The 26,991-nt window shown below is 38.1% G+C and overlaps 1 protein-coding gene across 4 annotated transcripts in view; it reads right to left on the bottom strand.

Moving 5' to 3' along the window:
• The window catches only part of LOC136969395 (sushi, von Willebrand factor type A, EGF and pentraxin domain-containing protein 1-like), a 131,427-nt gene that overhangs the window by 14,281 nt on the left and 90,155 nt on the right, over window positions 1–26,991 (bottom strand). For all 4 annotated transcript variants that reach the window (XM_067263534.1, XM_067263542.1, XM_067263552.1 and 1 more), the window contains 3 exons: window positions 25,062–25,214; window positions 9,501–9,665; window positions 9,283–9,417 (listed from right to left, as the gene is read on the bottom strand). In XM_067263534.1, the coding sequence (XP_067119635.1) occupies window positions 9,283–9,417; window positions 9,501–9,665; window positions 25,062–25,214 (453 nt within the window). The remainder of the gene's footprint in view (window positions 1–9,282; window positions 9,418–9,500; window positions 9,666–25,061; window positions 25,215–26,991) is intronic.

The following is a 26,991-nucleotide window of genomic DNA, read 5'->3' as shown; positions in this document are numbered from 1 at the left end:
AAGTTACAATAATTGATAATACGAATTTAAAAGAAGGATGCAAAACAAAAACAAGGGAACAAGAAATGGAAGAAACTGGCATACATTTAAGGAGATCGGAAAGAACTACTAAGGGAGTACCTACTATACGGTTAATTGAAACAATAAATTTATCAGTGACAGAGAATGCAGTAGAACCAAGAGAATATAGCAAGGCAATCACAGACAAATATTCCAAAGAATGAAGCGAAGCCATGAATCAAGAAATAACAGCCATGAAAAATAACGGCACATGGAAAATTACGAAATTACCTCCAGGTAAAACTGCAGTAGGAAGCAGATGGGTATATAAAATTAAGAGAAATGAAAACAATAAAGTTAACCGTTTTAAGGCTCATTTAGTCGCTCAAGGATACACACACAAGTATGGCTTCGACTACGATGACGTATATGCCCCATGATCAAAACTGCCATCCTTCGAACACTCCTAACCATAGCCAGAATTAAGAACATGAAAGTTAAGCATTATGACATTGAAACGGCTTAGTTAAATGGAGACTTATCACACAAGGTATACATGAAACAACCTGAAGGATACAAAGAAGGATCACCGGACATGGTTTGCAAATTATTGAAAAATATATATGGCTTGAAACAAGGAGTGAATGAATGGAATAAAAAATTCAATGAAACATTGCTATCTAAGGGATTTAGAAGAAGTGTGGCCGATCTGTCTTTCAGAGGCCATAAAAGATGTTTGTATTTAGCAATTCATGTAGATGACGTAATAGCAATGGCCACAGATGAGCATACGTTAACCGAATTTGAAATTGAAATGAAGGAAATGTTTAAAATCAAGAATTTAGGTGACTTAAAATATTATCTGGGCATACAATTTGAAAAAGACGAGAACGGAATATTTTCACTCCACCAAGAAAGATAAATTCTTGCAATTTATTTTCGATATAACTTATCTGATTCAAGACCGTCTAATATTCCTATGGATACAGGATACTTAAGAAGAAATGAAATACCTGATACGTTCAAAAACAATAATGTATACAGAAGTGCCATTGGATCTTTATTATATCTAGCGACTAACTCGCGTCCAGATATTGCGGATAAGTACATCAATATTAGTGAGAAAAGTAACAAAACCTTCGGAAAGTGATTGGGTGGAAGTAAAAAGAATCTTTTGTTATCTGAATTCGACAAAAAAGAAGAAACTTAAATTAAGAAATATTGACAAAGAATTACAACTTAAATGTTATGTAGACGCCAACTGGGGAGGCGATCGTAGACAGCAAATCGAACACAGGATATTTGCTCTTGCTAAAAGGAAGTGCTATCCATTGGGTCAGTAAAAAGCAACAGTGGGGGTAGCACTTTTGTCCACCGAAGTGGAGTATGTAGCCTTGGCAGAAGCTACTCAAGAAACTGTATGGATGAAATGACTTCTAGAAGAAATAAATCTACCGATCACAACACCTATCAAAGTTGTATCCGACTTTTAGAATTAGGAAAAGCACAACAGCTAGGGATTGCAGCAGTGTTTTGAATCCAGCTGGATTTTTGCTGGATTGAAATCATCCCAGCTGGATCCAGCACGGATGTATTTTTGGTGCAGTAAAGTGTTATCTGTCTATCTATCTATCCTGCAATTTATGTTTTTTTTTTTTTAAATGAAATAAAACATTTTTAAAAAATAGTTAAGAAGCTTTTATTATTTAGACTGGTCACTATAAATCAGTAAAACTTCTTACACATTTAGGTAGTAAACTTAACTTCGGTTCAGTTTAACACTTGAGATAGAGATAATTAACTTTAAATGTTAAAGATTACATTATAATTATAATCTAACTAAAGTTAAATAATAGCAAAGGTAATTCTACTGATTAATTTATATTAATATATAATAATAATGTAAGGACGGATTATCAGTGGCTAAGTGGCTATCAGTCTTACCCGTTTTCATATATAGGCTCTACATATTAGTCTGTAGTTTTATATACTTATAAATAACTATGTACTGGAAGTAGAATAAGTTAAATAAACTATACCTTTATCAATCCAGCAAAATTTAATAAAATAATAACGTTTTCAATCGTTTTTAACGATCTTCCTCGGTTACAAAAAAAATAGAACATTAAATATAGAACATAAAATGTGTTCGGAATAAATATAAAAATTAACGGAAAATGCCCAAACAGACAAAATATAGATAAATAAACAAAATAAATAGTGGAAAAAATATATACAGGGTGTTTTTTTTTTTTTTTAACTGACGGAAACATCTGTAGAGCAATCCACCCCTACCAGCAAATTTGGGTACTACTATTTTCTTTGCGGAATCTCTTTCCCATGTCATCCTTAGTCACTCTCCCAAATTTGGCGACAGTCCGGCTGTTAGATTGCTCTACAGATGTTTCTGAGTACAGTCAGTTTTTAAAAAAAACACCCTGTATATAAGATCCAACGAAACCAGCATTGTCCGTTAATAACATTAATTAATGTAAAAGGATCTCCACGTGGTAGACAATGAGTCCGCATCTCTATGGTTTATACAACCAGTTGTCATGTGCGCCTTGCAGATTTCCAATCCCTCAAGATGTTTGACCATTTGCCTAGTCGTCGTCGTTTTTATAATTGCTGCTTGATCCCATTGGACGTTAACATCCTTCTGTCTTGCGTATGATGCCAGCGCAGTGTTGTCAAGGTTCTTACTGATTGTATATTTGTGCTCTTGAGCCTTTGTTTTAAACTGCGCATCGTTGCACCCACATAAACAAGCTTGGAATTGAAACGTTGGTTGTGTAAAGGCACCAAATATATGCCCGTTATTGAATTCCGATCCTCTTTCTTTTTATTGTTTCTTAAAAGTTTGAAAACAGTGGGATTACGTCAGTATACAATACGAAAATTATCAGACCTGGCAGTACATCTATGTATCTTGTTTAAAAAAATGGGATGTAATTAAGCACTATTATTTTTATATTTATTCCAAACACATTTTATGTTCTATAGTTAATGTATTTTTTTGTAACTGAGGAAGATTGTTAAAATAATAACGTATTCAATCGCTTTTATTAAATTTTGCTGGATTGATTAAGGCAGTGGTTTCCAACCTGTGGGGCGCGCCCCCTAGGGGGCCGTGAGACTGTTGCAAGGGGGCATGCAGCTGTTTCCAAAATATCATTTTCGAATACAAACCAAAAAAGTCGAATAGGTGTCAAAAAATGAATCAGCAAAATAGGTATACGTAATCCACAATCCTCGCCGCGAATTTTTCGGGTACAAATGCTAAAACATCCATCCATACTCTTGCTGGAACGAAAACATCTCGCTTTCACGTTTGGAGCCGAGCGCCGGCAGGGCGAGGAAACTAAAGACAAGCACTCGGAACATCCCGGGTATTCTCGTGCTTACTCGCGCCAAACTTCAGTAAACAGAAGCATCTGTTTTTTTTTTTCTGTTGTCTATGAACAGAATTAGTTTGTTAGTAGTGCTTGCGATAACCACGTTGATATATAGAATGAAACACTTCGCTTTGGTAACTTCTAAATTAATATTGAGGTAAATTTCATAACTGTTATAATAGTACATTATTTTCAGTACATTTAAAATTATTATTTCTTATAATAAATAATTATTTTTTATGTATATTTTTACATAATATTGTATATTATTTTGTAGCCCATTAAATAAATTATAATATCAGTTGAATATTTATGAAATTAGATTGTTAGAAAAATTAGGGGGGCGCAACAATTTTTTTAAGGGGGCGCAGGTACAAAAAGGTTGGAAACCACTGGATTAAGGTATAGTTTATTTATACTAACTCACTACTTTAAGTAATTTAATTATTAGTGTAAGTAATTAGTAGCAGTCTAGTAGTTAGCAAAGCGGCAACGCGACGACATAGACTTTCGCGCAATTATTTAGAAAGTTAATTGAGTATTTGCGGATCCAGCAATTGCAATCCCTAACAACAGCGCACGAAGCATATCAACACAAAATGCGATTTTGTACGTGATTTAAAGAATTCGGGAGAAAATACTGTAATCTTTTGTCCAAGTGAACAGATGATGGCCAACTTGTTAACAAAGCTGCTAGACGTGAATAAGGTTAAGAAATTTACTTGCGATATCAGATTGTATTAACGATCAGTCGGTGAGGGGGTGTGTTGGAATCAATGATTGCAATGTTTTGTAGATGATCTTCTGACGTAATAAAAGGTTGGTGGCGCTGTTGACCCCTCGGGGAAGGTGACCTCATTTCACTCTCCCCTTTCCAGCACTGACCTTCCGTGAGTCAAGACTGTGTGTAATCTTTGGGAACTCTTTGTTCCTTTGTTACATAACCGGTTACGCTAGTCCAACTGCCTTTTTACTAATCTCTCCAATAAGCACCAAGTCTAACAGTAGCCTCCAGATCAGTGATTCTCAAACTTTCTCGATCCACCGCCCCTTTGTTCCATAAAGTTATACCCAACACCCCCTAACCCATTTTCTCTTGTGTGAGAAAGGATTGGAAATATTCTTAGGAAAACCTTTCTATGAATCTCACACTTTTGTGCCCTCATTGTTCTCAACTTCTGGAAACCATTAAATGCAATGTTTCCTCTTATCAGTTTAACAGAGGAAAGGGAACGGCTGTCAGTGACCCCACTTTTGCCTTTGGTCACCGTTCAGTACCCTGCCTCCAGCGCCCCCTAGATTTACTCACCGCCCACAAGGGGGCATTATCGCCCACTTTGAGAAACGCTGCTCTAGATAAAGGTCTACTCTGTCAGAAGATTTGTTATATTCTATTGGTGTATGAAGGGACAAAGGAAGAAGGACACTTCTAAAAGTGTCCTTCTTCCTTTGTCTCTTCATTCATCCATAGGAAATTTTGTAATTTTTCCAAATTTATAAAAAAACTATTGAATAGTTACTAAAATGATTTAAAATTAAATTAAAATAAATTGCTATTTTTTTTGAAAAATCATTGCTATAATACGGGTGTCAAACTGATGGCCCCTGATGTGATTTTTGTGACCCGTGGCCATGATGCTCTGAAATTAAATAATTTTGATCTGAAAGCCATTTTAACTGATAACAATCTTCATTATGGCAGATAGATGTTTATCAGTCTTTGAATCCAGATATTGGGAAACGAGGAGGAAGATAGCGCTGGCAAGTTTCCGGTGAAAACAATTTTAATTTTATAAATATGTACATTATGTAATTGCTATAGTATTGCTTTTATTTAATGTGTTTTAATTGCATTCTTACTTCAAATTATAATTTTAAGAAAATTTGTAAATGTGATGTGGCCTGCATGAATCTTAGCAGTTGCATTAATGGCCTGTTGTTTAAATGAGTTTGACATTATAAATTTTATTCAAAATATTTGAAATTATTAATTTTTGATAGAGTAAATTTCATTCCTTGATTGTTGTTTTAACTCCTAATGTGTTTGAGTATATTATATTATGCCTTTCTGATCTGACCTGAAATGTATTGAAAAAATATAACAATTTTAACTGTTTTTTTTTTTTTTTTTATAAAGAAATTATTTCATGTGGATTGAACTATCAGGTATGCTTTGATTCTTTAAGTGTACGGTTAACCTAATACTACGTTCGCACACAATCCACGACTCACTTCGATCTCGATTTGCCTACAATCTGGATTGTGACTGTCGCCAGTCGAACGTCGTGCCGTTCGCACAGGTAACTCGCTTGAGAATAACCCGGCTATTGTAAGCAATGATAAAACTGGCATAACTACTCGGTAAGTCACAAACACCAACACACAAAATGGAAGTTTTGATTAGAAATAAATACTTTTTCTTGCCATATATCTAATAATAGACAGATGTCATCGTCTCTCCCAACATCTTTTTTATTTCTTTGCCGATAGCCCGACACGTGTTCTGTAGCCATCTTGTATTTTCTTGCGCGCGTGGGATTGTGGGATCTCTCTTATGACTGGATCTAGTTTCAAGAACTCTCTCCAGTCAATCGCGATTGAACGTCGTTTCAGTCGAGATTGAAACGGTCGAGGGTGTTCGCACCAAGGCATAGTCGCTGACCTTGGTCACAATCTAGATTGAAATGCTCAGTGCGAACGGGGTTAACCTAATCTATCATATATTGGAATTAAAAGAATAATAGTTAATAATTAAAACTGTAAATATAGAACATCTCTTTATCTCTGCTTAGAAAAAAACTCAAGTAATATATAATCTTTATACATAAGCAGTATATTGTATTATTATAAATTTCAAATTTGGTTGCAGAAGATATCAAGGCACCAGAACAATCACTGTACCATTTATGGTGTACAATAATTATGTCTTATTACTCCATCTTCAACATATTTAAACATCTGTGTTAAAATATATGCTCAAATTTGAAAGAACAATTAAGAATTACATAGATAATCCAAACCCAAAACTAGCAGTGTATTTATTTATTTTTAAAGTCAAAGCACCCAAAAAACATTTTCAACCATCTTTGGTTGTCTTACAAAATCCACATTTTATAATAGAAATGATATTGAAATATGTTGTTTTCAATGAAATGCATTTAGTTGTACTACTTAAATTGGAAAGAAAGTAATTTCATAAAAAAAATTGATCTTTACACTGAGAAAGAATAACAATTTTTCATATTCTTCATGTTTTATTTATAAGAAATGATCAAAAAGTCTGTTCAAGAACTACAAGGCCCAATAAGTTCATTAAATTTAGAAGAAATTGCCACTGATGGTAAGGAAATTGTCCCATTGACCAACCAAGTTAATGATGACCATTTAGTAGAAGTCAGTTAACTGCTATATAAAAAAGTCCAATATTGCCTTGTCTCATCATCCTTTCAGACTTTTTCAGAGGACCAAAAGCATGGAGAGGTATCTGGACTTTACAATGGATGGTTCAAGAGCCTTCCATTTAAGGGTGTCCAACTTTTGTTTGACGACATTGTCAACACAAGGGTATCACAACTTTCATAGAACTTTGCACATTGTTCCATAATGGTGGTTTTGGACAGGCATGCATCCCCACACATAACCACTCTAGAATAAATGCCCATCGTTTTGTCTGCAGTCAAAAATGGGACAACTATAAGACAGAGGAAACATATTTTTATTTTATACCACGCTAAAAAATCAAAAGTAGAAATGAGTACTGCACACAACAAATACACCTTATTTTGTATCTGTTAGGCTCAAAGGCCAAAATCATGCATTGAGTGAAAAGAATGACCACAAAGTGTTGTGGTTAATTCAAAATGGCCACAAAGCAAAATTCATGTCGTGGCTTTCATGATATTTGACCAAGACACGTTGTGGTGATTAAGAAAAGCCATAATGTGTTCTGAATGTTAGCTGATGCAACCACAATACGAAGGATAGGTTGTAACTTGTCAACAGGCACATTGCAAACACTTGCAGAGTTTGTATTGTGTTCATTCTTGACCAGCGCTGCCATTTCTAGGGTAATTACCCTTTTCTAGAGTAATTTCAACCTCTCAGAGTAGTTTCGGGTAAATCTAGGGTAAAACTACCCTATGTTCTGTGACCTTATTACTGATCATGCCACAAGTTTTGCCGGAAAAAGTTTTAGTTTAAAACCATTCTGTTTTTCCCTATAACTGGAGGGTTTTAAGATAGGACAACAGAAGCTAAAGAAATAATGCAAATTGATGCTAGATACATGAGTGAGTGTACACTATCAATGTAAACCGAGGTAGCACTGTACAATCTGTTCGAAAACAATTGGCAAAAATGACCGCAACACTCTTGATTCTTGTAAAAATGACTGATTACTAAAAAATAATTACTTTGTCAAGAATTTTTATTAATAAAATTAGTTGTTAGAACCACTGCCCTGTTCAACTTCCATGCCCTGGCCAAAGGAGTTTGTGTGAATCATTTCACTCGAGCCTGTAACCTGCTTAAGTATGTATCATTGACGGGTTCACAGTCAGTGTCCATGATGTACTGCTGCATTAGTGATTTGTAGGTATCTTCCTTCAGTAAGACAGGAGATCTGCTTTTATCCACCTTGAGCACAATGACATGTTCGTCCACCAACCATTTCCTGGCTCTTCTTAGGAGATGCCAGAACTCATCGCAGTTGTTAGAAAACATTGACATCTCAAGCATCGAACAGATTTTCCTGAATGATTAGATGTTGAAAAGTAACAAAGTTACATTTCTGTATGTGATGAATAATTTTGTTACCTACTTATATAAGATAATTGAAGATACATAAATCATAATGAAAAAGAAAGTTTTATTTTCTTATCATCACCTCATTATTAATTAACATCCAGAATGTATGGTGGCTTTTAACCATAATAAATCCATCACACAGTGGTTTTTAACTTTAGCAGCTGATTTTTATTTTATCGTGTATAGTATATCAAGCACCTACAAAGTAGTTAGACCTTTAGCAGTTTTTAGCAAAACAAATGTGTATTTTTCTCCATACATTTTTCTTTGAAACTTTTTAAGTATGAAAATTAAATTTCTAGGAAAACTTACAAAATTAATGTTGTTCGGCATTAAAAATTGTAAATAAAAATGTTTCGAAGCTAGAATCCATATTTTAAAGTTACAAACCACTGTGCATTGTATGATCCTCTATCGTGGTTGCATCAGCTAGCATTCAGAATGCATTATGACTTTTCTTAATCACTACAATGAGTAGTGGTCAAATATCATGAAAGCCACGACACAAAGTTTGCTTTGTGGTTGTTTTTACAAATGGCCATGAAGTGAAATCTGCACCGTGGCCATTTTGAATTAGCCACAATGCGTTGTGGCTAATTCAATGCGTTGTGGTCGTTTTTTTCAGTCAATGAGCAATTTTGGTCTTTGAGCCTAACATATCCACTCAAAACATGACAATGAGAAATTTTTCTTACTCATTGTCATCAGCCCATCGCCCACTATTTGTAGACGTACTCTGTGGGGACAATGGCACATTGATCTGATTGGACATATTTAGTAGCAATGATACTATCAATATGGGTACCGTACATTCCAAATGCAATTCTGAATGCAATACCTTACTAATTGCACAGCTAAATCACTGGATCAATGGCTTTGAATCAGCTCACTCTGGACATCACATGAACACGCTGTCAAACAAAACTTTTCGATCATCTCTTATACATAAAATTCTGATTAATTTTTTCAAAACAATGATTTTCACTGTTAATTCAATTCAGATATATTTCGGTTTTTATATAAAAATCAAAATACACAAATAATTATAATTTTATTATTTTTATGTTTTTGTTTCACAAACCTGTTTTGATTTCACAACGTACTCCAGTATAAAATTTTGGGCATAAACAGCCAACAATATTATTATGCAATGAAGTACAAGTACCACCATTTAAGCAGTAATTTTCTGGACAAACAATTGTTTCACATTTAGTACCTGCAAAAAGTAAAATAAAGATTATTTCATGAGTAAATTTTATTTTTTTAATTCTATAATCTTGAATATTTAATCTTCTATACCTGCATAACCTTGTTTGCACAAACAAACATATGAATTTTTTGTAAGAATACATGTTCCTCCATAATTACATGGATGAGAATCACATGGTGTGTTATAATTCAATTCGGTTGATGACTGGTCTCGTGCAGATCTAGATGACCGTAGAGGATAATCTTGATCAAGAGCTAATAAATAAAATAATTTTTTCAGATAAAGGCTGATAAATATTTCATCATTACTGAATATTTTAAGTTTGCATAGAAGATGAAAGATAATCACCAAAAAATAATTTTGTCATAGATATTGACATATAAGTCATTGCACTGCCTCTGTGCATGATCATAGAATGAGTATCGTTTTAAATCAACCACAAAAAAATGAATGAGAGTTAACTGCAATACTAGAATGCTATTTTCTAACACACAAGTACACATTTCATTACGTAGAGTGGTTTACATTTTTTTCTATACAGCACACTGTTGCTAATGTGGCCTCATGTTTTTTAAAATTTTTAACATTAAATTAAAGAAAATAGCTGTCTTTTGTATATTTAATCTCTGTTCCTTATCTGAAGATAACTGTCGGCTTATTTAATCCTTTGGTGTATATATTGTTGTTATAGCAGTATAAAATTTAGAAACAGTTTTTCTTGGTGTAAGTTATACTTCTTTGACAAACGATTTTTGTTTATAAATTTTAATTAAAAGTGAATTACAATATGTACAAATATATTAATCTTTTATTGACAAGACTATGTCTTCTCTATGTCTTTTATAAAATCATACATCCTGCTGTCTTATCAGCTTAGAGATATGAAGGAGTGCATGTCAGGAGTTGAACTTTGGCACAGAGTATTAGGTGCCCAAATCATGCACGCATAAAATACACCAGACTTGTAGGTTGTCAGGGGACCGAGAACTGAAACACAATAAAATACAAAATGGCAACACTCTCTACAAACAGGCAGTAGTGCGAGATTTGCGCATGCGTTGCTCGTTGGGAAGTTTGAAAAGCAAATGTTGCTAAATTGAATTTTGACAAATGAATCTTTGAAAAAACCCATTTACCTGTCCCATGTTATTCCCCACATATTTCTGGTCACTACATGCTAACCTTGACTGATTGACTGGAGATATCTCATTTCATCATCTGAACTTTTTGAAATTAGATGACACGTTATAATTTTATATTAAAACCAACTTTCAAAATATAATTATCGTTTCTTTTTAATTTATTAATATATATATTTTGTTTGTGCAAAATAAAAAAATAATTTTGGACAATACAATAGCCACCATTGTTTTTTTGAAAAACAGGAAATTTTTGTCAGACATGCAACAGACAGAGAGATAGGTTAATTTTACCGAAAATGGGTTGTGGTCGTGGTCGTGGTCGTGGCCGAGGCAGGTGAAGTTTCAACAATCGCACTCAAAACCAGTGATACCAAGCAATATTGGACAATGCATACGAGATTCGCCGTGAGCATCAAAGTGATCCCACTTACTGTAGCCAAGAACTGGCCTGTAACAACGCAACCCGCCGTAATCGACTCAAGGATCCTGAATACTGGTGCCACCAACAAGATCAACGGAACAAGTTACGCCAAATTGTCTGTGGTTCTCGCGACACATACGAGCAAGCCATCAAACAGGGACCAACCCATGTGTGCAACTGCTGCAGGAACCTCTTTTTAAAGTCCTCCATTGAATCGATTATTGACTAAGACCACGCTATATCACAAAAAGTTGCTGGAGCTATTCAACCAGCAAAGTTATCAAATCGAATTGCCGAACATTATCAAACTCTGCACCACAAAAAAGTCAACAGCAGCAGCTTGCCCTGTCTCTGCCTTGCCACCTATCGACTATCCACCATCCCTCCACAACTTAAGGATCTCACCACTCTCGAGGAGCGCATGGTATCACTTCGTATCCCATTCATGCACATCCAGTCACTTACATGTGAAGATCAGTATGGCTTCAAAGGCAGCATTGTCAATGTACCCATCAACACCGCCGTCCACCCCTGGAATTTTGACCAGATGCATACCATACAAGTGCATCTAATGCGGCAGATATGCAACACCAATGCTTACCGCTACAAGACGATCAGACCACAAAAAGTGGTGTTGGCCGCAAGGCATGTTAATGTTATAATAAACGATGCGAAAAGTTCACTGAGTTCAGCGTTATATCCACGTTTGCTTGTCGCAAGTACTTTCGATGAACCTTACTGTCGTCGTCTTCAGGCGAGAATGTTATAATATGTGATAATATGTTGATGTGATATATAATAAAACTTTTTGTTCTCTGTACTTTCCATATTCCTTGTAAACAAACCATTGTTCGTGGTGGAGGGTGCTACCATTAACGAAGAATTTTTGAGTCAATATACTGCCAAGGTGGAGAATTTTATCGTGGACCACCAGGACCGTGAGGAGGCTCAGGCAGCTGCTGAACTAATGGAGGTTGACCAACTGGCAAGTGATGGGGACCCACAAGTTGAGCCTAAAAATAGAGCCACCAACAAAGATGAGTGATGGGATAAGGGTGAAGAACATGAACCAATCAATCCCAGCGTCCAGATCACACTTCTCCACAATGAAAACAAAGTAATTTAGTACCTGATGAAGGGCACCAGCCAATTGACCTGCTGAGAGATCCAAATGCCGAGTATGTAGCATTCCCTAAGAATTATGCTGGTGAAGCACCAACCCTGCCACCTCATACCACTTATGCTGCTCAGGTGAAATATGAAGTGCACCATGAGGACCGCTGATTCAGCACCACCATTGAACATCTCTTCAAGGTACTGAAGATGATGATGCGCAAAGTTTCCAACTGTATCAATATTGCTTTGCACCAGAAATGATCCCAACAACCAATCACCGCTGGCCAACTGCTTTACAACCAACAACTCATGATTAACACTCACGTTGGTAAGTGCCCGTGATAGATGCTGCTTGATTCATTCAACTGACCATTTCTTATTTCTTTACAGGCTTTCGAGTGCTTAAAGATATTTGCCACAGTCCTGCCTATTGGGAGAAATGCAAAAAGGACACCATGGCACTGCTGTGCCAGTTGGGCTCTCCTACCTACTTCCTTACACTGTCGGCAGCAGAGACAAAATGGCCCAAACTCTTAGTGATTCTCATAAAGATTCTCAAGGGCGAGAATATCACCAAAGATGAGGCATTGCAGCTGCCATGAATCACACAAGCAGGTATGATTTGCGATGACCCTTCACCTGTGCCTTGTACTTTGCCAAGTGGGTTGATACACTCTTCAACCACCTGAAACAAAGCAACAATACAGTGTTTGCACCATACAAGGTGGACGACTTTCAGCACCGTGGATTGCCACACCACCACAGTCTTTTACGGATGGCCAATGAGAAAGCCAACAAGAAAACAATGAACACCACGCGATATTGTGAGGACCACCATTTCCCCCTCCAAAAATACCTTGATGTTAGCATTTGTGAACTACTGTTTACAACATTTGTAATACAGTCAAACCTGTTTTTATGCGGTGGATAGGGACCGCATAAAAAAACGCATTAAAAAAAAAAATCACACAAAACTTCATGAGTGGCTATAAAAAATAGTTTTCGCAACACAATTTAAAAAATATTTTTTTATGCGGTCAATAGGGACTGCATAAAAAAAGTCTCACATAGAAAATAACTCAAAAACATACGAAATAGAATTTATTGACAACAGATGTCAGCACTTGACTGCATCGTCTCGTCTATTGTCTGTTTTACATATTTTTGTCCAGGTGGTGTTTTGTTGACTTAAAAAATAAATTATTTCATTTTTCGCATATTCATGCAATAATATTACTATAATAAGTTCATTTATGCTATAATAAGTTTATTTAGCTATAATAAGTCAACGTGAGACATGACAAATCGCACGAGACTAGTCGCCAACTATACTGCACAAAAAAAGACCGCATAATAATTTTTGCTTAATCACTTATTTTTACTTTTTTTTTTTGCTAATTATGTATTCGCATGAACTTTAATTGTATCTTAAACAACAACCGAAGTTGTAAGAGGAAATTCGCCTATTTTACTAATCTAGGGACTCCCCCTTTTCCAAATTTTAATACCAACTTAAAATGATTTAAATAAACGAATTAGAATAAAACAGTTTATTATCCAAATCTCACAACATGCCAAGGGAAAGAGGACAAAGCAATCAATGAGTAATGATGAGAACTGCCCCAAAAACAAAATGAGGCACATCAACTCAATGATGACTGTGCAAAAGCTAGATGTGATTACCGAAAAAACAATCATCTCAGCTATGATGACGACACCTCCCATAAATCATCACCAGATGACGAACCTCATGCTGGAAGTAGTTAAAAGAAGAGCTCCAGCCCGACAAAAGAGATTCTCACAAGTATCATTCTCATACTCCGAGAGACAGAGAATCAGAGAGAAAAAGACTCAAGACAGGCAGTAAGTGAGAGCAGACTCAGGACAACGAACAAGAGAGAATAGACCAGAGGCGGTCAGACAGACACAGGACCTAAGCAGCCAGAGAGTGCAGTCCAGTCCAGACAGTACCAGAGCAGTACAAGCAAGAAAGAGCCAGAGTGAAACAGGATCAAGAGACTGACGGACTGTCTAAACAGACGAGAGAAGACATCTTGTTCACCTGGTATGTTGTGAGTCGCAAAGTTCCCCCTAACGCAGGGTGAGTCACAAAGTTCCCCCCACGAAATTCGTGACTCACAACCCCTTACCCCGTTAGGTACCGCACAACAACAACCCGTTAACCCGTTAACCCATTAGGTACCACGACTCACAACCCGTTTCCCTCGTTACCGCGAGTACCCCCCGTTTAGGTACCCCCTCGTTGTATAGATAAAGATATCCAATTTTTGGAAATTTGCCTTTGATAACTTTGTTCTGAACTTTCAGTTTTTTTTTTTTGCTAATAAATTCCCTTTAATTGATTATATCTGATTATATTGTATTCTTCCTCCTGAGAGGCTCATTCTGGACTTCAGAGTGACTCTTACCCTTGTGCCTTAGTCATTTACTTCGTCTCAATTGGTGGTGTGTCCGGTAAAACACATCTAGTGGCAGGACTCTACCCAAAACGTGTGTAATATAAATCATAATGGCCCCAAACTCCACAACTGGTGGCAGGGGTGGGATAGTTTGAATACCCCCGTTAGGTACCCCACAATATGATCCAAAAAACCTTGAATCTGCCAACGATTGCATCACTTTCATTGACCAATACATCACCTGTTCCCACCACAAAGTGTCATCTGAACTGATCGAGCTGTAAACACATAAGCACACGTACACTTGCAAGTGGATGGTGCATGGAAGGGTCACTTGCCACTTCCAATCTTCCCAATGCAGCAAACACAAATTCTGGAACTGCTACCCATAGATCAGCAGAGTGACAACCTCAAGATGCAACTGGACTGCATCAGGCACCTACTTAAAGATGTTACAACTGGTTGACAGCGTGTTGTGTCATTTGAAGCCTTCCTCACTGAGCTACACATCAATGAGGACACCTATATCCTGGCAATCTAACATGGATTCATATGACTATGTTCCACCTCAAAGCCATTCCAGACAGGCTGCTCAGCCCACTGATGACTTCAATGAAGACCAAGACCAGCCTGAGGACATAGCCAACTTTAACAGACACTTTCGAAAGTGTCCTCCAAGGTGTTTCTCAGACGTACCCTGGATGAAGTCAATATCAACAGCTACAACAAGAATCTACTTTTTAAATTTTATTTTAGATTTTAAACTTTCCATTTAAAATGATAACTATAGACAACGCAATAATGATATGTATGGCTATCTTTTATATGATAAGATTTTACTTTAATGAAGATCCAAGACATGTATCCATGGGATATTATCTTCTGACTTTCTGCTCCACAATTGTGCAACAATTGCAGGGTAGTTTAGTTTACAAAATAGTGTGTTTGATTCCATTCGTCTTCATAGCTGTGCAATTCAACCGATTAGAATCTTTTATAAGATCATTTCATCTTTTCACAACTTCACCGTGAGGGAAAAAATACTGTTTTGCCCCACCTTGACTACAAAATGATCCCTATGCATTGCAAAATTGGCTTTTGCAATTTTGATGCACTGGGCCAATATGGACATCCAATTCATCCTGGACTCTTATGCATGTGTGCAGTACATCATGAACTACATCAACAAGGCCAACCACAGCATGTCCAAGCTGTTGCGAGGTAGTGGAAGACACTTGGCTTGGCTACATGTCCCATCACAATCTCAGCTCAAGAAGCAGCCTACTATTTGCTGCAGATACCGATATCCAAGGGCTGCCGCACTGTGACCTACATCAACACTAGCAAGCCTGAAGACCAAGTTTGAATGGTGAGTCCCATGCATCAACTTTATCCATGGAATCCTGAATCCACTGATGTCCTCCTGCCAAACATATTTTTTATTTTTATTTTTTGTATAGGTAAGAAGGCTGTCTATTGACTTAGCCTGAGAGGAAGGAAGAGAGGGGTAGGGGTAGTATAGGGGGGGAGAAAGAGAGTGAAAGGAAGGGTGAATGGGATCTCCTAAGAGTGATCAGCATCGCAATTATTAGAAAAACAAAATAGGAAGGGTACAATTTGCCAATTTGGCGGGAAGAGAACAAGGTATTAGGTAAAATTACAAATATACGTAAAATTACAAATATACATATACACAATTTGATACAACATACAGATCAATGCCTCGTGTTTGAGGAATTTGTTTGAAAAATGCTACAATTATTTACAAAATTAATTAGGAGATGAAATGCTTCTTTATTTGTACACAAATAGTCAAGATTTGGGGGCCATTGTTGCCCGTTGTTTATGCAGTGGCTGAAAAGTTTGTAGCGTTCTGAGTCCAGATTTGGGCAGTGAAGGAGGTAGTGGAGGGAATCCCCTTTACAAGCGTTGTCACAATCACAGCTGTCGTCGTCACGTTTACCAAAACGGGTGAGGTACGCTGGGAAATTCCCGTGACCTGTTATGCACTGAGTTATACTGTAAGTTGAGTAAAAATGGTGAAGCCTTTGGCGGTCTTTGACTGAAGGGAGAAAGCTATAAGTGATCCTTCCCGTGGTAGAGTCTTTCCATTCTTTTTGCCATTCGTCCATGATTTTATCATATATAAGACTTTTTACGAGAGTGATCGGTACTTTATTAAAAGATGGTGTGACATTTAGGGTTGCAACTTCCTTAGCCAGAGCATCTGCCCTCTCGTTACCGCTTATTCCACTGTGGCCAGGAATCCAGTTAAAACTGATGTTCCTTTTTTTGTGCAGATTGTTGGCAAGGCGACAGACCTTAATTCCTGCTGCCGTCTGTTTAGTTGTACCATTAATAACATTTAGCACATATCTGCTGTCTGTAAAAAAGTCTATGTTATCCTGGTACTTCCTGGGGTGTTTGGTGATGGCAATGAGTGCCTGCTGCATAGCCCAAAGCTCAGCCTGGTTATTTGAGCAGTGCCTTCCAAGTTTGTGATACTCTTCTTTACTGGTTGTATTAGTGATGGTGTCCCGGATGGTGAAGGCCGCTCCAGTCCCTTTGTCATTCTTTGTACCATCAGTAAACACATGCCACCTGGCATGGTTTGTGATAGTTTTATAAAGGAGGTTGATCGATATAGTGTCACTGTTAGCTGGGTGATGGTGATACTCCATTTTAGAGGATTGACTGTCTAAACCATAAGTTTGTATCATTTGAATCATGTCTTTGCAGTTGTGATAGAAGTCGTTCTGGGTAATAATTTGGGCACTGTCTGACTCACTAATGTTTAGGTCTTCATTTTGAATATTCCATAACCAGTTAATGTATTTTATCTTTAGATGGATAGGAACGAGATTAGCCATAACCAGAAGGGCATCTGTCGGGGCCGTCCTGTAAGCCCTACAGATGCGGATTGCAAAGTCCCTTTGCACAGAAAGTAGCTTTCTTTTTACATGTACTAAGTTCGCTTTTCCACCCCATATTTGGGCGGCATAGAGTAGTGCCGGTTCAATGTCTCCTTTATAAATGAGGCGACAGTGTTTGGGGCTCAGACCCCAGGTATTTTGCACAATGTGGTGGAGCTGGTTAGACTTTTGTCTGATTTTTTGACATATTTTGTCAATGTGGCCCTTCCAACTTAATGTCTGATCCAGACCGACGCCCAAGTAGTTGAGTTCAGAGGTTATCTTGATTTTGTGTTTGTCTATGTATAGGCACATAGGCCTCTGCAATTGTTTTCTTTTGTTCCTCCTTGTACAGATTAAAGCCCTACATTTAGAGTAATTAATGGGGAGCTTGTTTCGGGAGCTCCAGTCACCTATTTCTTTTAGGATCTTATTACTCATAGCCTGGAGGGTGTTACAGTTCTGGTGTCGTAGCATAATGAGAGTGTCATCTGCGAATCCTTGTAAACAAGTGTTCTCTGTGGCTGGGATTGTGGTCAGTAGATCATCGTATGCAAGATTCCAGATTCCTGGGCCGCTCCGGCTGCCCTGGGTACAGCCCCTACTCACATTATGGATCACTTGTATGTTGTTCAGAAAAAACCCTGCTTTGCGATCAGTCAAATAGCTGTTCATCAGTTGGAAAATATTGCCAGGGCATTTAACATCTCTCAGCCTTTGTTTTACTGATGGCCACCACAAATTATCAAATGCTTTCTTGTAGTCGATACTTATAACTAGGGCGTGGTTGTCATGGTGCCATGCTTTGTTGATAAAATTGGTGACATTTTTGATTGCTAGGATGGTTGAACTTCCAGGTCTGAAACCATACTGCCTACTGTTCATGTAATTTTTATTGGCCAAGTGCCAGTTGATCTGTCCAATCAGTAGCCCATCAAGAATTTTCCCCAATACCGGCAGAAGACTGATCAGACGGTAGTCCTTCTCTTCTTTAGGCTCTTTGATTTTATTAATAAATTTAATACTGGCTACTTTCCACTTGTCTGGAAAATACCCGGTCTGGAGGCAGCCATTAAACAGAAAGACAAAGGCTATGGGGACTTCCTTAAATGCCTCCTTGACCATTTCTGCGGTTACGCCGTCAAGGCCAGGGGCTTTACGGTTCGCTAGGGTGTTTATAGCTCTTCTGACTTCCGGAAAGGAGAACCAATTGTCTGCCACTTCTGTATAGTGACTGTTGGTGGCTGTTCTAATGGTTTGGTGATGAGTTGTGTCTGTCGTCTCGTCATCCGGTGGGAAATGGAACTGGAGGAGCTTTTTGATGTTGTCTCTGATGTCATAATTTTGAATTGTAGATTGGCTAGTGGTGATGTTAGGGAGGTCAGCTCTCTTGTTTCTTTTGAAAGCTATTCTGTAGGGTTGACCCCAAGGATCCTGATTAGGTTTACCGCAGAAGGTTCTCCACGCCTCAGTCCGAGTCCTGTTTATTAGCGTCTTGTAGGACCTAAGTGCAGTTGCATAGGCCTTACCTTTATTGTTGCGTTGATGTGTATCTACTTCCCTGAGCCACTTCCTTCTTAATTTTCTTATCCTCTTTTTCTCGGCTTCCAAGTTGTCGTTCCACCAGTGTTGCTTTTTTACAAGCTTTTATGATTGAAGCTCTTTGTTGGGCGAGCTGTAGGGAGAAAGTGATGTGATCCACATAGCGGTCTATTTCTTGTCTGTTTGTAAGTTCATGAAAGTTGTGGTTCCTCCATTCCTGTGTGAAAACCCTGTTAAATAAAGTCCAATTTGTGTGTTTCCTGTAGTAAGGCTCATCTTTGGTTTGGTTTTGATGAACGTTTTGTATTTCCGTTAAAATGTAGCGATGATCGCTTGCTGAATCGGTGGTCAGTGTGCTGCAGCTTATAACTCTACTCCCCATGCTGGTCGGGGCAAGGCAAACATCTGTCCACCCCCTGCCACGATCAGTCTGAAAAGTGGGGAGGTCGGAGGTATTTAAAGAAAGTCCGTCCATTTCACCCAGGAAATCTTGCATTAATCTCCCTCTTGCATCCTCCTCCTCATGATATCATAAGGAGGATTTTGCATTGCAGTCCCCTGCGATTATGAATTTAGTACCTTCAAGTTCTTTACTTAGTTCATTGACACACTCAGTGTCATTGTCAAAAGGAGAAAAGTATAAGCAGACTATGTAGTCCAACAGTCCATTTTGAAGGGCCGCAGTGGTAATCCTATTGGTGGACAGTCCCGGGACCAATACAGCATTTATACTTGTGTTCTGGATTATAATTCCACATTTTGATCTTTCTGTGGCTGGCTTGTGGTTTAAAACCTTCCAAGAACCGAAGCGCACAATGTCGTTGTTTATAGTGTATGGTTCTCGGATTAAGATGATGTCGATGTCCATTTGGTTAGCTGTGTGAACTAAGAGAGAACAGGCCGCTTGGCTCTTTTGGGTATTTATTTGTAAGAATTTTGTAGCTTTGATTGAACATTGCGGGAATGAGGACAGCAAGCGGGAGTGAGTAAGTATTATTGCTCATAGGTTGTCTGTTTAACTAAGAGCCTTTTATACTTCTGTAGTATTGGGCATGAGGAGGACTAGGCATTGTGGTTAGTGTAGAGTTTGTAGTCTTCCTTTCCGTTTTTATTAGCCTTATGACAATTTGTACATTTTGGCTCCTCTCTTTGATACTGGCAGTCTTTATATTTGTGCCATCTCGCACAGTGACTGCATCTTTCTGATGAGTCGCAGGAATTCGCCATATGCCCGTACCCAGTGCATTTGTAACATCTGAGGACTGACACATAGTCATCAACAATCAGGGAGCTCCAGCCATAGCTTAAATATTTTAGGCGAACTAGTATGTTTCTTAGCCCTGGAGATATCTCCATTACTACGTGTCTATGTTCTTCTCTTGTCTTAGACTGAATTGTATGTGTTACTTTTATATCCTTGATAAAGTTTTCTAGGGACAGCTTTTCCCAAATTTCCTCGTTTTGTTCATAGATACTATGTAATAGCGTAGTCTTATCCTCCGTCTGGGGGACATTTAAAATAATTATCCTTGGTTTTTTCAGCCTTGGGGTGGTTAATTTTACCTTATTGTTAACTTCCGGTATTTTCTCTATTGCCTCCTTTAGATTACCCAGATCACGGGCTGTCTTGACCCGGACTTTGAGACTTCCACTAGGGAGGGTCTGAATGGATTTCACCCCTATGTTTAGGGATCTAGGATCTATGTTTTTGTGGAGGGAATCCATGACCTCTTCAGGGCACATTTTTTCCCCCTCCGCTGTTTCAATGGGCTCTATGATCAAATCCTTATCAAGGTTTTGATCAGAGACGTTGCTTACCACCTCTGCGATCATAGTGGTAGTTTGACTGCAATTAGATTTCCCTGTTTTCACTATACTGGCATAGCTTTCTGTATCGACTTGCGGTTTGGATCGTAAGGCGAGTAACATCCCGTACAGGCTATTGGCCGCAGCATACATTTTCGTAGCCGCTTCCCGCACGTTTTTGCAGCCCTTGGTAGTTATGGAGCCCTGTGAGTTAGATGGAATAGTTTCCATAATAATGTTTAAATTAGCAGTAAGTTGTTCAAAGAGGTCCTTTTCTGGGAGGGCCATGTTGAATTTCACTGAAGAATAACAAAATAAGGACCAGATGAAGGAAACGCCGAACAGCTACGATCGCCGATCTGCTGGAAAAGCTCAAAACACGTGTACGCCGAACGGTTAACAGATACGCCGAACGGCTACCCAGGTAGAAAAATACCCGAAGATTAAACCTACTATCCAAAGGGTGGAGGGTGTAACAGTAGAGGTCCGCCTCACCAAGGGAGTGATTAAAAGTTCAAACGTAGAAGCACCACGAGACCAACGCCGAGTGGCTGGATGACGCCGAACAGCTGCCACGTGGGTGTCGAGTCCTTTGTTCACAGGCGAAAAATAAACTTAAGTTTGCCGGAGAACTATTGGTCGTACATTAACTAAATTTATATACATACTGCCTATTAACAGAGGCTACAAGAAAACGTTTATTTTAGGCACCGGAAGTAGCGGGGGCGCCGGATGGGGCCCTTACAAAGACCAAAACTTCCAGCGCACGTAACTATTGAACCGCTGGCCCGATTTTAATGAACTAGACACTTACGGCTTCCTTGCAAAATATCCTATCGAACGGTATATATCCGATTGATGAGAACACAAAAATAACCAAGTTATGAAGATCGAAAACGGAGCACGCAAAAATCTGACTAACGGTGTTGACAACCATGCACCCTCCTGTTGCCAAACATATTGGATTACTATGCCAATCAACCAGAAGCAATGGTGGACCTTTCCTTGGCAGAAGTCGTTGCTGACTATGATTATGTTCCACCTCAAAGCTGTTCCAGACAGGCTGCTCAGCCCGCTGATGACTTCAATGAAGACCAAGACCAGCCTGAGGACATTAAAGATGACGCTGAGAAGCAAGAAGTGTGTCCCAAGGTGAGGCTGCTCGACCCAACAACACTGCACATGGCCAACTTTAACGGACACTTTCGAAAGCGCACGGTGAGCAAAGTGATTCACTACAGGTGTTTCAACCGACAACAGAACAAGATCAACTACTGCCACAAACACCTAATGTTGTTTTACCTGCAGTGAAACGAAACCACTGACCTGCTTGACCCAGTCACACTGTACCAAAATCAGCACATATAGGAAAAAATCACAAGTGTTTGCAAATGCTCTTCACCATGGGTCAATGAAGAAGAGTTGCAACAGGCCATAGAATGAGCTCAACAGCAACAAACAGAAAAGAATGGCCCTGCCCAAATCAAACAAGAAGGAGAAGATGACAACTTGGATGATGAGTTGGTTGTCTTTCATCCTAGAAGATCACAAGTGGGATGTGACTTCTTGCCACCCCCACCGAATTCCGAAGATCACCGACACCAGATCACTTTCTAAATGCCGAGGCAGATTCATGATGACACCTTTTTTGAATATATCGCCAATCTGAATCAGTGACAGCGAAAGATTTTCCTGGAGTCCCTGCATTGCATCAAGTGTGGTGAGAGGTTCCACCTTTATATCTCTGGGGGTGCTGGTGTTGGCAAGTCTTTTCTGATCAACATACTATACCAGGTGGCAATTCGGTACTACAATCATTTGCCTGGTGGCTCCCCAACAGTCTCAAGGTTTTTTCTGTGCTCCAACTGGCAAAGCTGCATTCAATATCTGCGGCATGACCTTGCACTTGGTCCTCTCACTGCCAACAGACCAGTCCTATGGTGAGATGCTTCCCCTACCACCAGATGTTCTCAGCACATTCCAAGCCAAGCTGATAAATCTAAAGTTGATCATAATTGATGAAATAAGTATGGTCAGCTGCAGGCTACTAGCAAAGGTGGATGCTTGTCTCAGACAAATCTTCTGGTTTGATCTACCATTCAGTGGTAGATCAAACCAGGTATAGCAGTCATTGCAGTGTATAGCAGTCATTGCCAGTATAGCAGTCATTGCAGTGAGAGATTTCAACCAACTTTGATCAGTGCTTGACTCATAAGTTTCAATAAACTCGAACCCAATCCAAATTTACTAATATTTCCTCTCTTTATAGATGGGCTTTTCTCCCAGTTCACCAGGGAGCAGCTATTCTGGCTGCAAACACACTCTGGGAAGGCTTCTGCATCTTTGATCTCACTGAAATCATGCGCCAACATGAAGACGCTCAATATGCCAGGGCTCTCAACAACATGGCGGTTGGCCAGATGACTGCAGAAGACATCGCTTTGGTCCAGAGTAGACACAGGCTGAACGACTTTGAAGCCCCATGTGGCGCCATCCACCTGTTCTGAATGAGAGCTGAAGTGGCCTATTACAACGATAGCATGATTCCCAATCTGAACCAGTTGCACCGAACTGCCATGCTGAAGACCAAGCAATTGGTGGCACTGCAGTGACAATGCAAACGGCTCAAAGAAATGCAGCAAAAGCTTCAATCAATAACACCACTGGCCTACCAAAAACCCTCAAGTTTCAAATTGGAGTTTGTTACATGGTGACCAGCAACATCAGCACCGAGGATGGCCTAGTGAACGGTTCTACTGGCTACTTTGTGAGGTCACCTTGAATGGCAAGAGCAAGCAATAACTGCCTGGATCAACTTTGGCAATCCTGAAATTGATCCCAGGTATGCCTCCAAAGGACCATCACCCACACTCTCACGCCAATTGAGAAGATAACAATAAAGATCACACTGCCAGGTCAGAGAAGGGGTGGAATTCTGCAGATGACGAGAAAGCAATTCCCACTGGTACCAGCTGAAGCACTCACGTTCCACAAATCACAAGGTGGAACTTATGAAAAAGTAGTGGTGCATCTCACCAGTAGCCTAACCAGAAGTGAAATCTATGTTGGCTGCTTGAGGGCCACCACAGCTTCAGGCCTAATCATTGTCGGCACTTTCAGCCCACCTCCACCAAGGCCCGCTACTGACTCAGTTGAGATTGAGATGTGGCCGGCTGAGGGCAGAAGCACCTTTCGAATTCCAACTACCAGTCTGGCCACAACAGCCCACAGAAGTTCAGAAGATCATCTTCCACAATGTGGAGCACCTGACCAAGAAATTCAGAGGAATATTCACAGACCAGACCTACAGAGAGGCTGATGTGCTTCTTTTGGTGGAAACATGTGGAAACAGACACCATTTATAACTTCCAGCAATTTGGCTTTTACGAACTCGTCCACATCCCCAGTGCTTGTGGCTATAATGGCACGGGAAGTCTTGTTGCAGTGCAAGAGTCACTTCTTGGCAAATCTCAAGCTGGTCTATTCACAATGCACATCTGGTAGAATTGTGTGTTTTCACGCTGGGCGACATCACCATCATTTCGGGATATGCATCCCCTTGGGCAAGCCAATGCACCCTCTTCAATGCTCTTAACCATTGTGTTCCAATTCCCACCCCAACCTCCTTGCTTATAGTTGGAGACTTCAACATCATCTTGAAGAATGACAAGGCTGGCCTTCTAATTGCTCTTATGACTGGCTTCATAGTCTCCTCGATCCAACAGTCAGCACCACCGATCAACACACACAAATCGACATGGCCTTCAGCAACATTGACCATGCTCTGACCGCCATTTATGAATGTGCCACCTCCTACCACAAACCACTCTTCATTACAATTTAAGTGGCCTTTCAATCTAATCAATTAATTCATTTAACATTCTATATTTTCTTAATATTTCTATACACAATAAATTTCAATAGTTAACTTTTCCTCATTGGAGAGTGCTCATTTTTTCTCTTTTCCTTAGAAAACAGTGCACAGTCGAGCCATAGGTCTCCAAGACATAGTCTTGTCCCAAATACAGCTTTGCTATTTTACTTGTTTTAAAATATGATTCATTGTGCACATAGAATGAAATTTGTGAATAAAAAGTTATATATCTAACTTTTACACTCACCAACTCAATAAAAATCATTACACAATAAAGAGTGCTACATTTCTGGTACATGAAAAATACATTTTAAAATATTTTATGCTTTAATAGAATCCTAAAATACTAATCCTTATGCACTAAATATTTTAAATCAGGTTAATATAAATAAATAATTTTGTTTGCATTTGATTTACCTTTACAGTCAGATTTGGACTTAGAACCAGCAACAGAAACTGTTCCTCTTGGGCATGCTTTACATTTAGTTTTTCCTGTTCTATCTTGATAATGATTTCCTGGACAGACCTTGCATCTACCATCCTCTTCAAATGTTCCACTTGGACATTCAACTAAAAATATTAAATTTTAATCATCTTTGAAAATAATTTATTAATAGTTTATTTCTATTCTTACAATTTTAAATATTATCTATTGTTTATTGTATAAAGAGTTATCAATTGAATATAATTAAACCGTTGAAAAAAATGGCATCATCAAGACTTCATTGATGTTGCTCTTTCAAATTTTGTACCATTTTTTTATGAATTGACTACTATGTCACATATAACTGGGAAAGATTAACATGCCAGTTAAACTGCGACTAAAAAATAAAACTGATCAGATCTAACAAAACTAGTTGTTAAATAAATGTTAAAGAAAACATTCTTTCCAGTACAATAAAATAATAACATTGTGATTTAACAGGAAGAGAGTTTTCGTTTACACAGTAATAAAACAACACCTTACTGACATTAGTAGTAGTAGTAGTAGTAGTAGATCAGTGTGGACAGCACTGACAATCTGTGGTGAAAGTAATAAAGTTTTATAACCCTGACCTTGAAAGATAACACTTTCCTCTCAAATTTCACACAAAGCAGATGTTAATAGGTATAAGTAGAGATAACAAATTTCAGAAACTCATTTTAAATTATGTTAATATTTGCATTTTTGGATCAGATTACAATAAAATAAACAAAAAAAAAGCACTTTCAGCATTAAAAAGACAAAGTGCAGATATTAAATATATAATTGCAGTTTTTGATGTAATGCCAACAGTTTTACAATTTTAGAATAAAAAATGTCATCTATGACAGTGATTCTCAAAGGTGGGGTTGCGACCCCCAAGGGGGTCGTGAAAAATATTTGGGGGGGGTCGTTGAAAAATTGATGCCAGATCAATTTTTTCAAATATTTTATAAATTTACTATGGATTCATGTTTAGAAATAATAGAAATAAAAAATATATAAAATAATTTTAACTTAAATAAATTGCACATATAAATAATAAAAATCATATAAATATTTAAATACGAGCCTAACCCCCTCCCTCTGGGATGTTTTTTGACACATACTTATTCTTCGGGGGTCCTTTGAAATTTTTAAGTGCAGAAGGGGGTCGCGGTCCAAAAAGTTTGAGAAACACTGATCTATGAGATGCCATGTGATGTAACTTCTTTATTTTTTTTCACATAAACCAGTATGATGTTTTTACCATACAAAAATATCTGATTCCATAGTCCCCCAGATAGACCAATATACTGAACAATCTGCAAAAATACAGTGTATAACAGAAATGATGTTAAAATGAGAAAGAATAAAATAGAAAAGTTCTTTTTAAATGTTATTTGTCTCTTTGGATTAAAAGGATGCAGATTTATAATATTTATTAATGTTTTTAACTATGTTAATTTACTAAGAATAAATTCAGTGTCTTGATAAAAAGAGCTTCTCATCTAATATCTGAAACATGTTTATCATAATAAAATGAATACAATTGCTTCAATCATGGCTGGATATAATGATGGCCCATTTAATTACATAAGGTAAATAAGAACATTGAAATTTTGAGCTTGTAAATGTCGATTGAGTTATTTTACTTTTCATAGATGTACTTAGCATAGCCAAGTTTTTATTTGTTCAAAATCGTTTATTGGCCAATAGTTTTCTTGATGTATGCACAGTCTGTTTACTTTTTTGGCAATTTCAGTCAGTTGCCAGTTGTGAGTCTGCTTTCTCTAAGTCAAAAATTATTAAAACTTATCTGAAACTCTGTGTCTGAAAAAAGACTTTCCAACCTGGCTATGATTTACATTGAGCATGAAAGTGTGAATATGTTAGATATTATCT

The sequence above is a fragment of the Centruroides vittatus genome, unplaced genomic scaffold, assembly GCF_030686945.1.
Source record: "Centruroides vittatus isolate TY-2023 unplaced genomic scaffold, ASM3068694v2 contig_1035, whole genome shotgun sequence".
Classification (NCBI taxonomy): Eukaryota; Metazoa; Arthropoda; class Arachnida; order Scorpiones; family Buthidae; genus Centruroides; species Centruroides vittatus.
The sequence above is the reverse complement of the archived record's forward strand: the minus strand, read 5'-3'. Positions and strand labels throughout refer to the sequence as shown.